The following is a 15562-nucleotide window of genomic DNA, read 5'->3' on the forward strand; positions in this document are numbered from 1 at the left end:
TAGCAGTTTAAAACTGCATTGGAGGCTGCAGCAGCAGGCCTGACTTAGATTGAAAAGTACTACTTTAATAGGTGGTACAATAGTGATGCAGACCCACTAGTAACATTTAATTTTACATGCCCTGGGTGCATGGAGTATCATTTTACTAGGGGCTTGCATGTAAATTAAATGTGCCAATTAGGTGTAATCCAATTTTACTATGTATTAGGGAGCAAGCACAAGTGCGAGCAAGATTTAGGTATGTGCAGAGCTTTTACTACCACCAACACAGTAAATGAGTGACACAACACAATAAAAAATCGAACACCAATTTCTAAAAATAGGAAATATTTGTATCTTGAGAATGATACCAAAACTGCAAAAATGCAATGTAGGGAACTGTAGATATGAATTTCTAAAGAGTTAAGTAAACGTAGCGCATAAAGGTTTAAAGCACCAACTAAGGCTGTCTGGTCGTGCAGCAAACATTCATAAATTGTATTCTAGTGATTACGCCACACACTGCTACAGAGTCGTTGGGGAACCATAAAGGTTCTGTTCTAAATCATGCAACACACTGCATCCAGCATACTCAGTAATTATGTCTCATGCTCAAGCATCTTATTCTAGTTCTAAGCAATTCATAATGTATGTAAATATATTTTTACATTCTGAAATCAAGTCGATTTATGAATCACAGTTCTACATTATTAGGCGATATATCCCAAATCCATTGAGGACAAAGTAGAACAATGACCTATGTGCTCCGACGATGAAGAAAAAAATATTTAAAAGTGGTCCAAAATTGCTGTAATTTACACATACGTTTTTACAAGTATGATATTTAGACACTACACAGCATTCTGATAGCGGGTGGATTGTATTATAATTGTCCCCTTGGTCGAACCAATATAAATTATGACTAGTAAGTAGAAATATGTATCAATAACCTACCTCACAATATTTCCAAGATCCACTTCAATCATCCATGTGCATCGAAGATTATTGTCATAAGGAAATGGATAACCAGGGGATAATATTCTTCCAGAGGATTCCCCTTTAAAGCGGCCTCCACATTCAGCTACAAAAGAGATCAAATGGTTTGTGTCGGTACTGATTTTTCTTTCTCACACTTACACTGATCAAATGACGTACACAATTCAATCAACTAGAATAGTCTTGTCCATGTTTTCAAGGTTTTACAGAAAGAAAAATGTTGTATTTACATGTATCCACCATGGAAATGAGTTGCTTTTTAGGTTGGAGTACCAGCAACTAGCTGTCTGGTAGACCACTTTCTATATAGAAATATATAATTGAGAATGTGGGATTATGGAAACCATCTTAGACGTTTGCTTGCGTGTGTTTTTCATTACTTGCCCTTTCTTGGATAGACTGCTCATCAAGGTCGTCCACATTTGTATGCATGATTGCCTAGTCCTATTTGTGTCCCATTTGTTTTAGTTGATAGGTCACCTCATAGTCCTTCTGTTAAACTTGAGCCAGTGTGTGTCCTTTTATATATATATATATTTGCTTTGCTGATGCATTGATATTTAATTTTCTTCTTTATAGTTTTTTTTGCTTATAAAGTGTTGCTGCTTGAATGACTTAGCCTGTGATAAAGAGATAGTTATACACACTAGTCAGACTTGCCCATTTATTTCCCTTACAATGCCGTCATAAAATGATGTTGGATCTATGGCTTTTTGGTTCACGTAGTAAATTTGTGAGCAGACAGAGGCATTGTTAAATATGCAATGAAAATATTGGCTTTTTTAAAGCAGTTACTGTGCAGTAATTGTCTGTTTATACCTTTCACGTCGACTGCTTACAATACAATCTTCATCTTCTGATTTATTTTCATTATATCTCACTTCGCAGATTATTTCACAAAAGAGGCCGATTCCCATCTTTCATTATGTTGAATCTCAATATGTTGTTTTGTTATGGAATTGTGCTGATAGGTAAGCTAAAGGCAACACACACTACGTCAACCGACTACTTCGAAACATTTAGAACAGTCAGTACTATTTGCATTGGAGGCACTTCTGGGTTTTAAATTTCTAAATAGTTCTCTGCCGGTTGATGAGAGATGCACAGGTTTTTAAAAATGAATATAACTTATCCCGTCTAGAATATTTTAAATCGATATTTCTTTTATTAAGAATTAGGACTCGGGTAGTGGAAGTAAGAAGGGCTCTAGAAAAATACATTAGAACAAAACCGTTGGTAGTAACTCTATATCGCCAAGACCATACGGAATCGTCACAGTTTTTGGAAGACTGCAGTGGCCCAATACCAGTTTTGCCATAACAGGCTCCATACTGTGACCTGGCTTCTGTGACAATAATTTCACAGAGACGGGCATTTATACAATGACATTCCAGTCAGCGTCAATAGACCTTTCCTTAATTATTTTAGTCAGTTTGTGCTTTTTGCTAATTTGCTCTTGGCTGCACCGGAGTGTGGACGGAGCGGCAGCTCCGACTATGCAGTGGCTGAGTGATCAAACTTTCCCAAATCTTGCTCGGTGCAAACAAAAGACATTTGAACGAAGAATCAACTTTTTATTTTCGCTTTTGGGCAATGTCGTTAATTAAAAGAGGTTGGTAAAAGTACGCAGACAGTTTTTCTTATTTCATACATAGTATGCCAACATAGGAAACGGTGAGTAGTTCCGTGTCTTACATAAAATAATGTTTTTAAAAAAGTGCTTAATTTGTAAATAAAAACGTGCTGGTGCTCAGCCCTCCTCAAACACGCGGCTGATAAATAAAATGTGCTAACACGGAATAATGAGGCAGCGTAATACGGAAGTCATCTCGGGCTTCCTAAATTCATTAAAGCCACTCTCTACCCCTTCAGCTCCCTCCTGCAGCTTTCTGCTTTCAACCATTATGACGCTTTTCGTTTTTCTCTTCCTCCGTCTTTCCCATATGTGTCTTTTGCTCGCAGTAAATACTTGAGGCACAATATTAAGTTCAGGCCCTCAAAAATAAGTACCGGTGCTCCCCACAGGAAACAATAAGCACAAATTAAGCACTGTTTTAAACAAGATTACAATACTGGCATTAGCTGTTTCTGTTTGGAATTATCTGAAGAAGATTAATTTAACTTGTTGCCCCTGAATGTAACATTTCAATCACCTCTTGCTGAGGAAAAACATTTTAGCGTTGAATAGTGAAATCAGACTGATCACTGAAATGGGGCTTTGTGCCCTTGGGAACGAGGTTAGAAATGTGATTATCTTGTTTGAAAAGAAGCATCTTCAATTTTTACTTCTTATGTAGGAAATAGATTAAAGATTAAAACTTCTAAATCGATTAAACTTTTTCTGCGAATAATGAAGGTTACCTGGAGTTGGGAAAAATGACTTCTTAGCAATAATAATAAATGTAATTTAAATTACCAATGCACGATGGCAGTGGGTAATCCCATGCCCGCCTCTCTCCTGTCATGCACTTCAGAAGGCCACTTCCATGCAGTGTGTAGCCTGGGTTGCACCCGTAGATGATGGTACTTCCAGCAAAATGTCCTTGGTCGCTGATTTTATATCCAAATTGTGGCACACCTGGATCATCACAGTGTGACAGCTCGAAGCCTGGTAGAGGGAAAATAGTATATCACTGCATGCAAACTGCATATCCGCGACCATATGAAAAAAACATAACGTTTACCAAATGCTATATGCCATGCACTCTGTGTAACTATCCAGTGAGTGCAGCTAGGGGCAGCGAAGATCCCTCATTTCGGTAGTAGCAAAACTATCAATTATTATGCACTTGGTGGGTGCATGTTGGCAGTGAATGCAAAGGCTTGACGATGTACTTAAAACTATCTTAAGCATGTATCCTTTTTCAATGTGTGTGTTACCAACTCTTTCTGCTACAAAAGCGGAATAGTCAAAAGACTAATCAAAGGAGTCTGCTGTCTAAGATCATGATTAGTCCATCAAGCTGATGTGGACCACCAGCAGATGTGTATTTAACAAAACACTTTAGTGGGTGGATATTGTTGCTTGAAGCTCAGATCACTTTTAGCCCTAGTGCATCAGGTGTTACAGGAGGTGCAAGAAGGACTCTCCCATTAAACTAAAAGTGCCCTTACCAATACATTATTTGCCACGGATGCTTTTTTAAAATATGATCTTATGTTCTTCAAAACAACTACTGCAGTTATAAGAATGGTAATAGTCAATGTAGCCAATCTAATATTAGAAAACTCGGTTTGCATTTTACCCGGCTAATGTTGTTTTAGAATTCTGTTCTGAAAATTTCAATATTCAATAAAATCACATATTTATAGATGAAAGATCATTTTCATTGAAAATTCATATGTCTGAACACTGCATGCCTGAAAGCAAGCAGGGATAAGCATCTCAAACATCATGCAAAAGTTTTAGAGACTAGCCGAAAGTGATAGATTATTTGGAAAGAAATGAGTTAGAGGCTGCAGTCATAAACAGCTGGACAAATAAAAGCAGAGAAATGTCCAGGATCACGATTTGTTTGATACTAATGAATTAGTTTGGATATTTAGGCCCTCATTAGGAGTTTGGCGGGCAGAAAAGGCTGTCTGCCAAACTCCCACAGGTCAGAAGACCACCAATGCAGCCGCCTTCGCGCTGGCCCTATTATGTGTTTCCTGCACGGCCAGCGGGAAACGCACAACAACATTGATGTCAGCTCATAATAGAGCCTGTGGCAATGCTGTTGTGCGTTGGGTTTGCAGACAGCGATTTGCCTGACGGGGCTGGCCAGGGGGGCCCTTGCACTGCCTATGCCAAGTGCATTGGCAGTGGAGGGGCCCCCGGCACCCCATCTCCACCAGCATTTAAATTGCAGTGAAACTGCCATGTTAATGCCAGCGAAGAGAGGGGTTGTAATCCCCAGGGCAGCGCTGATTTTGCAATTGGGACCGCTGGCACTGCCAGGCCGCCTGGCACCTGAAAAGTGGCCGTGCACGCGGTCCAAACATGGTGCTTTTGCCACGGTCGTAATGTCGCGTCAGACTGTCGCTTTGGGGCAGTTCGACCTTGACCCTGGCAGTTTGGTGACCGCCATGGTCATAATAAGGCACTTAGCCATTATGGTTTAATGCGGTTAACATGAATGTTTAATACATTCCTTTATAAATAATTGTAGAAATATGTTTTAGTTACTGTCCATTAGATCACTTTCACTAGAAAGCAATCCCTAGACGGTTTTTTGAGAGATGGAATTCATTCAGATGAACAAGTTTATTGTGCATTGGTGATATCTTAACTAATCAGTCTTGGCACATGAGGCATTGCTAACAGTCTGCTTTTATGATTTTAGGTCAAGGAGGCAGCTGATGAGAGTACAAGAGTCCGATAACAACCCCTTTGGCTTTCTCTATATTTTGTGCATCCCGTAGTTGAGTGAATGTCTGGCAGAATGTTACTTCATCGATATGGTTTGCGGCTGGGCAGTCAGAGTCCAGAAAATGTCATTAGAACTACTACTTTTCAAATCAGGGGACGTGGCTTCCACCCAGGAAAGATAACCACCTAGAGTGTGAGCTCTATGGCACCCGCTATAAAGATCAACCTACTCTGCCACTTGAATTGTCCTAGCCTTATTAGACCTTCCCCCTTACCTACCTCTACCATACTACGTCTACCTACCAGCGCTGTGCACATTGTAATATCACTGGGTGCATATGGATATTGTGCCCCTTGATGACAGCATGCAACTGAGAACCACCCTGGAGGCACATGTCACCGTTGGGCCCCCCACCACCAGCGCCCACTCTATGATTTAGTCTACCTATACATCCACCCACTTACATAAAGCTCAAGCTAATCAAATCTCAATAAGCAGATAGCGGGCCTCAAAATATTCCACTTGGAGGATGACCCCACCAACATGGCAGACCAAAGAGCAAAGAGGGTACCAAGGACACTAAACCCGAGCAAAAAAGATCCAAACAGGAGATACCACGCCGAAATCCCACATCACACCATAAACGGAGAATAGTGCAACTCTGGAGCTAATTATGCAAAAGCTTGACACTCTCCATATACTTCCACATTCCACAAAGACTACCACAATGCAAACTGATCTTTTATCCCTGAATCAAGACATGCTAGTGATGGCAGGCAGAGATAAGGATGAAGGAACACGCATAAGTCTTCCGGAAGACCACAAACTCAACACTAATAAGACAATCACAATGTCTTCTGCAAGGATGGCCCACCTGGAGTATCACAAAACTCAAGGACAGAAACAGAAGGGGCAAACTGTTAATTTGTGGGCTCCCCGAAGGAGCAGAGAATCAAGCCCCATCCTGTGCTACATTTATTGAAAAGTGGATCCCCCAAGTTCTAGGAATAAACTTTGTTAAAGTCTTTCACATTACGCGAGTTCCAACGTATTTCCCCAAAAATTCTGTTGCCCCTAGGGCCCTCATCTTTATACCCCACTGTTATTTGCACACTGAGGCTATCCTCGCCCAGATAAAAAATATCGGGAATCAAATGGCAAGGCTCCTCCATTGGGATCTAACATGACTATCTAAAAGACACTGTAAAAAAAAGGAAAATATTCCTGTCCCAACGCCAGACTCTAAAGGATTTAACAATACAGTTCTCCTTCACTGGGCAAGCACGTCTAAAGACAATCTACAATGGAGGACCACCATCTTTGAAGACCAAGAGACTTGGACTCTTTTAGCTGTGATATCCAAGTCTGAAGATGAGCTCATAAAGTCTCACCAAATATTTGGGACAAACTAACCGTTAACCAGCCCTAATCACTTCTAACCAACATCTACTTGCCTTGAACAGAAGGCCTTTCCTCCGAATCCTCTGACGTCGCAATACTTAAATAGCACATTTAGATGTCCTAACATTTTGGCAATCTAACACATCAATAGTATTACTAATGAGGTATATAATGGTACCTTCAAAATACATTAGGCTGATTAATAATTTCTGTTCCCCTACTTGCGGCTATATATATACGTGATAACTAACCTGCTCTTTCAACCAGCGCTAACCACTGATAATCAATGTCACTCTGTCTCTAAATCCCTTTAACATGCAACTCATGGTCACTCAGTTCTCTAACCATTGCTGTAGGCCTCTCTACCACTACTACCCACCTGTACCACTAATAAACTCTACTAGTCCCACATCAGAGGTAGCAAACAGTGAACTGTGCCAGAGCATTAAAGATATGCAACTCTCAACAATTACATAATGGCTAGAACATTATGATCACACATCCTAATACACTACTTAACAGCATGTTTAGTAAAATGTGTGTCTCTGATTTTGCTATTATTCTCCACTGTCAGGTTGACCAAGCATTAGGTTATCTGATGATGACACAACTGGGACCCCTCTAGTATATTCTGATGCATGTCCAGGCATATTAATTTACAGTCCTATGTTCGCATCTCAATTACAAATGCTTGTTTTCATATTTTACAAATGAAAAGCTAGACAAAACTGACGACTACATAATGATTAGAACAATATGACTAGACATCTTAACAGCCTATTTAATAACCTGCTTAATCACTTTGGTCTCCAACGTTGCTATTATAGTCCAATGTCAATTTGTCTTGGCATTAAGTTACCTTGTATGATGACACAACTGGAACCTCTTGGGTATATTATGTTACAAGCCTAGAGGGATTACCTACAGCCTATTTCAATTACAAATGCATGTTTGTATACTTATTTTGTTTTAAACCTGTCATTCAACCAATGATGGTATCCGATCCTGCCTATATTTCCCTACTGTATGACACCTCTTGCACCATATCTACAACCAAAATATGCAGGATGAATGACCTAGTAGAAGATCCCATTTTTCAAGGAGTTGATAAAAAATAAATATGAACAATACATGGAAATCAATAAAGATTTGGTCTCTAATACACAAATAATGTGTGATGCTCTGAAAAGCCATAAACCAAGGTCATATGATTAAACTATTGTCTGAAAAGAACAAGGAAGATAATAAGAACTTAGACCAATTGGAACTTTCAATAAAAACACTAGGAAAGTCACTTAAGCTCTCCAGGAACAAATCACAACTAAACCAACTGACCAAACTAAAGTATGAATTTAACATTATCTTAAAAAAGAAAGCCCACCTTTTAGTTCAAAGAAACAGAGGCATCAAAGTATGTGGCCAAAACAAAGCAGGTAGAACACTAGCCTCCTATTGAAAACAAAACTACTGGAAACCTAGATTACCCTCTATAACGAATGAACACGGCATACCTTCCAACAAATAGAAAGACATTCTAACCAGTTTTGAGGACTTCTATCACAAACTCTAAACAAAAAGTAACGACTCCTGATATGAGGCCTGCTTAGACTACCTGAAAAATATTAACGTAAGAAAAGTAGATGAGGTTGTCAAACTTTTCTTAGAAATCCCTATTTCTCAAAACAAAATCTTACACACAATAAAAAAAATAAAAAAAAAACCTAGGAAAGCCCAGGCCCAGAGGGCTTCCCAGCCCCTTCTACCAAATGTGGACATCATCTTTAGTAGCCCCACCTAGAGGACCTTTACACCCACCTCTCCTCCTCTGGTGCCAATGAAGGTACAGTGGAAACAACAATAATAGTTATTCCCAAGGAAGGGAAAGAACCTACTAACCCTAAAAATTACAGGCCTATATCCCTAATAAACGCTGACTTCAAAAAATACATGGAAATCCTCACACTGAGATTATAAACCATAATTAATTAATAAAATTATACATCCCTCCCAAACCGGCTTCATCAAAGTAAGATTTAGCATGCACAACATCCGAATATTCAGCCATGTAATAGAAATAGCTTTTGATGCAGAGAAGGCTTTTGACAAGGTCCCATGGCCTTTCCTACATGCCACTCTCATTACCTCCAACTTAGGTCCTTCCGTGGCCAAAATGACCCTCGCCTTGTATAGCAAACCTAAAGCGAGAATAATTGTCAATGGTGGCCTATCCAATACAATCAAGGCTGCCCTATCTCCCCAATTTTATTCCTCCTACCACTGGAACCCCTTCAAATGCAAACTAGAGAGGACTCTATTCCAGGCATCCTCTTCAAAGCAGAAATGGAGAAAGTGACAGCTTATGCGAACAACATTCTCCTATTTCCTTCCCAAGCAGATAAAGCACTACTGAACATCATAGCAATTATAAACAAATACACTCAGACCTCAGGATACTGTCTCAATAAAAACAAAAACAAAGAGCTTCCTCTAAATATACACTGTAAGAGCGACATTATAAAAGAACTCAGCCTCAAGTAGGCCCCCGACAAAATAAAATACCTAGAACTATGGTTTACCTAAAAGAATCCATATATCGCAATAAGAAAATGATCCTATCCAAAATCAAAGACATCATTGACAATTGGTCCTTTAGATACATCACTTGGTGGGGATGGATTGATTTGATCAAAATGATGATCACACCACTCATTAACTTTCTAATCTGCATGTTACCGACCCACCTGTTCGATTCCTTATTTACCAAAATAGACCACATTGTCACTCAATTCCTATGGCAATCCAAAATACCCAGAATTGCCTTAAGGAAACTAAGACTACCCAAATCACTGGGTGGCCTAAACTTGCCAGACTAGAGGAGATACCAGCACACACTCCTGGCTGAACAAGGTAGTCTTTGGTTCTCTCCCTCAGACACCACCCCTTGGCCCCCCAATGGCTCAAAATTTAAAAGGCGCTAGCAGAAGCCCTTTTTCTTATCTCTCTTATCACTATTAAGAAAAAAATAGCGGCGCACTCTACAGGCATACTCACATGTACAGCACAAGCTCTCCGTAAAATTGACAACAAACTCCCAAATAAAATGAGAACTGGGCATGTAGGTACATACTATAAATAGGAGACTTAGAACCCCTTCGTAATCCTATGCCCTTCCCTCAAATCAAGGCTAAGTTTGACTTAACTGACCTAGACATTTATCAATTAAAAAAAATTAGAGTTATTATCACTAGGCATAATACCCCAGGACTTGCTGACCCACCCACTACGTCCTGTTCATTTTCCAAAGGGGGCCACTTAGCCACTAAACTTTACTCCCTCCTATCACCCACCAGCTCAGCACTAACGAAACCAATACAACACAAATGGGAAGTACTCCTTTATTACACTAACAAACCAACAGCCATCCTATTGAACTAGCCCCATATCAGGGCTAACCTTACCATTAACAAAATCACACCTGCCTTAGAAGCTCAGAGTAGATACTGGCTGGTGCATATGACTCACTAGACCCCGGCTAAACTGTTTAAACTGGACCGCCGCAATTACGACACATGCTGGAGCTGCAAGAAAGGAACATGAGCCTGTGCAGACATGCCACTAGATTGTACCTAGCCTAAAATATTCTGGGCTTTAACAAGCAAAACCATATCGCACATTCTGAAACTGACATGGACACCAACTCTAGCCTCTATTTCACTAGGTATCCTTCCCCCTGACATGTACTATAAATTAGGTAGCGAAGACCACCTTCTTTGGGATATTCTGGTATCAACCGGTCTCAAAGTCATCTTTTCCAAATGGAAAGACCTCTCCAGACCATGCCCACACACCTGGTGGGAATGGGTACAGTTCAACAGAGGAGCGGACAACTCCTTGAGCACATTTCATCCAAGTTAGACACTTTTAATCAGACTACACACCCATAGGTTATGCTAAACCCTCACCCGTTGCCCCCCACCCATTTCATAGCCACACCCCCTCTCCTCCCGGTCACTCCACTGGCCCTAATCATCCCTTCCTTCACCTCCTACTTACCCCCATCTGGCCTATCCTCTCTCTATCCTTTACCCTTTCACTTTCTTTCTTCCTATCATAAATTATACGATCAGCAGGGGTAACCTTCTTTGAATAGCCTCCTTCTAGCCAGCCCCTTGTAATATTCCGTACATACTTCATTAAAAACGCATATCTCCACAATCTATTGAATACAACTATGTACACCATATGCAGCACAAACAGCTCCCATACATCATATACAATAGCATTGACCTGAATTACCCTATATTTTATCCCATCTGGACCTTGTTGTTCATTCCTCTATATATCTTTAGTGTATCATTACTTCACTCAGGCAAAACCCCAATAAAACCTTTCTTGAATTTAAAAAAGAAGCACTACTTTTCCTACATACTTGCAGGTGTACAGCTTTGTGCTATCACTGGTTGCTTTGCAATTATGGCATCCAACTTCACAATGAAGATGTTGAAGATAAAAATGATACACTACTAAACATAGTGGCCTGTACCGGTCTGAATTTTTCCTCTAATGTTCATAGACAAACTTTCACTCTTCCTACAGCTTTCCACCAAGTTTAAAGCTTGCATCCCACCTTCATATTCCAGCAAGGGTAGGTTAGGTGTAAATAGCATTTTAGAACATTGATGAAGAGCTACAAGAAAGTTTGCAGTTTTTCTTAGTGTTGGCCTTGGGACATGTGGCTTGTGCAACAATTGATTTGCAAACTCTGCTCTTTCTATTTTGTATGCAGGCTAGAGGGGCCCAATAGGTTTGCTTTTAAAATGGATGCAGTGCTCTAACAAACCTAGAAGCCTGCTTCCTCATCATGTGCTCCTTGGCTGTGAACTGGCTTCACAAATGGCAGGTGGACAGGGAGTCAGCCACCTCTTTGGCTGCTATATTCAAACACCGCAAATGTTGCTGCCACTCTTTTGAGTGACACCAGTCACAGTTCCCTGGGAAGAGAGGGATTACCAACTGCCATTTGGGAAGCTGTTTGTTTTTTATGAAGGAACCTTTCTTTTCAGGCCTTTCTGTAAATAAGGCTTCAAGAGGTTGGCTTCTCTGACCCTTTTCCATCTCTTTTTTTGGTTTTACAACATGAAACAATATCAACAGACAGTCCAGAACCCAACCTGGGACCAGGAGCAAACACAGTGGAGATATAGATGTATATGTTGCCACACATTCAATGTCAGTAATATAAGTAAAACACAAATCACGACATATAACCATAAGGTGCTATGGATATAATTGTTGTCCCCAGCAGGGTGTGCCTCAGAGCCCACCATCACAGCATTATCAGGACTCTATGTGAACCACAGGGAAGCATTAAAAGGAGGTGTGCACCAGGTGGTTACGTGGGGTGCAAGTCATCCTTTGTCTCCAGGTTCCTAATGTATATATCCTAAATCATCTCCCCAATCCCACTACCACCAAGTTTACAGACCTCTACGATGACATCTGATTCAGCCTGAGCCCACTTTAAGAGAGTGCCGAGCCAACATTGCAGATCAGGGGTCGCATGTGAGTTTCAGCACATAGCGATCTGTTGCGTGAACAATACAAACATCAGGTTAATTAATCTATGTAGGTATTTATCCCCCTTGTCTCTAGACCTAATGCCCAACAAACAGGATTCCGGTGTGGCCAAAACCACACCATCACCCAGCATGGAGGTGGCCTCTACAATCTCCCTTTGAGCCTGCTTAATTATCGGGCACTCCCACACTATGAGGAGGAAGTCTGTGTCCGTTGACCCACACCTTGGGCACATGGAGGGGGCAGTTGAGTAAATGGGGGCAATGTGTTGTGCAGGTAGTTAAACTGCGTAAAGCGCAAGTCAGAAGTGTGGGTTGTGTGAGACCCCTTTAACCTGCTGCAGGGCTTGGGATCACTGTTTATCTGTAAATTGTGTCCTGTGGTTCATCGTCCAATGTTCACAGACCCAAGTGTCCAGCCTGTGATGGTGGGTTAGCAAAGCAGTGTAGAGGGCCATTATAAGTTTTTGCGCACCTCTATGGGTTAAAGCCTTAAGTAATGGTAGTGCCATTGGTGTTTCAGTGTGGACTCCACCCCTGTACATGGTAACCGGCAGGTACACTGCACTATATGTCAGAAAATATCCCACTGAGATGTTGTAGGTGCCCATGAGTTCCTGGAAGGACAATAATGTTCTTTCCCCTAAAAGTTCTCCCATGTGTTCTATTCCCATGTCCGTCCTGCCTGCTTGGTATATTGTGATGCCAGTGAACTGCATGAAGAGCTGCTGTGTGCCAAACTGAAAGTAATCTTGATTATGGGGGGTGGGCTGCATTACCATGTATATATTTCTGCCAACAGTGTCACAAGATCTGCATCTGGTGCATATTGTGTGGAAGGTGTAGCCTGGGGAATGAACCAGGTATATATGTGTGACCCTCTGAGGATGTGTCATTCCACTGCCCAAGCCGAACAAGAGGCACCTCAGCCTCCGCACAGACCACTGCAACTGGGCTGTCATATAGTAGATCTTAGGGAGTGTCACACAGCACCTGCCGATGGTCCATTTCAGCTCCACTATTAGCTTAAGTCCGCAAAAAGCATGGAGCAAGTGTGAGTGGTAAGGCCACAGAAAATGTCAACAACCTTGGGAGGATGAACAACTTAGAAATCTCTGCCTGGCCCACGGGTGAGAGTGGCGCCCAGAAAAGCAGGGATCGGCAGATAAAGCTCAGTGCCCTACCTATGTTCCTAGCGATAAGAACGCTGTCCGAGTGAAAGCATGTACACCTAAATACTTGAATGAATCAAACTGACCCAAGAGCCAAGAATGAGACAACCCCCCAATCTTGCTCCAGCATCAGTCAAAGGGGGGACAGGAAGGACTTGGACCAGTTGACCTTGAGGACTGACGCTGCCCCAAATTCATCTAGCATATTCATCTGAGCCGTGAGTGAGGCTCTGATGTTGAACAAATATACAAGAGCATCATCGGCATATATGGAGACCATGTGATGGGTGTCATGTTACTCAATCCCCACAGTTGAGTCTACAATCGCAGCTTACATGCCAGCGGCTCCATGGCAAGGGAGAAGATCAACAGTGACAAAGGGCATCCTTCTCACGGTGCCCCGTTGTATAGCAAAGCTGTCAGAAATCAGCTGCCTCGTTTTGACTTACGCTACCTGTCACTCATATAAGTCTCGGAGCCACCCTGGGACAATATCCATCTCATCTAGTGTTGCAAATAAAAACCCCGACCCCAGGGTATCAAATACTTTTTATATATTAAGCAATGTCACCACCTGTACCCCTGTGCCAGCTGGGGTGACCCGCAACAAACAGAGAAGGCCGCAAATGTTAAGAAACATATTATGTCTGAGGATAAAGCCTTTCCAATCAGAGTGCACTAAAGAACCAATAATGGGAAGCAATCTATTCGCCAGAACCTTCCGTAGGATCTAGTAGTCTATGTTCAGCAGCAACAGCAGTCAGTAGGAATGAAAATCCTGTGGATTCCATCCTGGCCTCTGAAGCATCACAATCAGGGCCTTGCGGAGTGAATCTGGGAGCCGTCCCCTCTCCCACTTCTCATTGTTGACCTCCAGAAGCTTAGGATACACAATGCACTGAAGGTAGTATAGTACTGTATATGGAGGCCTTTTTTGCCTGGGCTTTATTATGATCTTTTTGAGATACTGCCAAATGTATCAACTTGAAGAAGTTCATCCAAGTCTGCCCACTGAAGTAAATGAGCCGGGAAACCCTTGTAAGAAACCATGCAGTCTATCCATTAAGAGACCCTCTGCATACCGGGCCAGATAATAGGCTGCAAAGGCATTATTTATGTCTGCTTCAGCACTGAAGATGTCCCGCTCACGCATTTGTTTTTCTCCAATTGGCAAGAGTCTCGGTCCTCCCAAATCGGACAGGCCTTTCATGGAGTTGGGCAAGGTCTGAGTGTAGTCGAGCTTCCCCAACCATGCCTCCACTTCAAGATGGACTCCTCGCAACTGCATCAGTCAGCCTTTGTGGCTTGCAGCAGTAGCTCATTCTCAAGCTGCCACAGCTCCTGCTCCCAAGTTAAGAGCTCCTACTCCAGGGCCCCTTGAACCCCCCATGTACGGTAGCTATGCACTGCACCTCATAAACACTTTGTGCATGTCCCATTCCACTGTCCCTAAGGTAGTTTGAGCCTGTATTCAAGGTGAAGTATTAGGTGAGATGCGTTGCTGGGGTACTACTAAAGGGTGCGTCCAGGAGTGCAGTAGGCAGTGGTCTGAGCGTGTGCAAGAGTACTCATTGTGAAGGATCAAGGGGCCTAATGATGATCTAAAAGGAAGAGGTCTAGTCTGGGGTGGAGGTGAAGGACTGGTAAACAAAAAGAGAACTTTCTATCCTTCAGATGTTGGAGGTGCCATATGTTGTACAACCCTGTTACTAGCCAGCTAGCCCTGGAAATATTGGGGTGTTCTATGACAGCCCGTTCCATCCAGTAGTGGGGTACATCGGTCACTAGCAATGTCTAGGATGCAGTTGACACCCCCCCCCACAAATGGTAGGATTGTGTGTGTAGCAGAGGAGAGCCAGAGGTATCAGGCCCGGGAATGCAGTGTGGTCAGCGTTCAGAGCATAAACAGCCAACAATGCAAGGTGCATGTCATCTAATTGGCCCTCTAAGAACACATTCCTGCCCTCTGGGTCCTCCCTGTGTGTTTCTGTCACAAATGGTCCCCATGGAGCTATCCAAACCAGCTTGCCCCACGTGTATGCTGATGCATAAATCTGATCTTTCCATTTTGTATGGCGTTTGTGCA

The 15562-nt window shown here is 42.0% G+C and overlaps 1 protein-coding gene across 1 annotated transcript in view; it reads right to left on the bottom strand.

Annotated features, from left to right (window-relative positions):
* Positions 1-15562, bottom strand: part of CSMD3 (CUB and Sushi multiple domains 3) — a 2682374-nt gene that overhangs the window by 920098 nt on the left and 1746714 nt on the right. The window contains exons 24-25 of the mRNA XM_069220640.1: positions 3392-3583; positions 934-1060 (exon numbers count right to left, since the gene is read on the bottom strand). Coding sequence (XP_069076741.1) covers positions 934-1060; positions 3392-3583 — 319 coding nt within the window. The remainder of the gene's footprint in view (positions 1-933; positions 1061-3391; positions 3584-15562) is intronic.

This window comes from Pleurodeles waltl, chromosome 2_2 (genome assembly GCF_031143425.1).
Source record: "Pleurodeles waltl isolate 20211129_DDA chromosome 2_2, aPleWal1.hap1.20221129, whole genome shotgun sequence".
NCBI lineage: Eukaryota > Metazoa > Chordata > Amphibia > Caudata > Salamandridae > Pleurodeles > Pleurodeles waltl.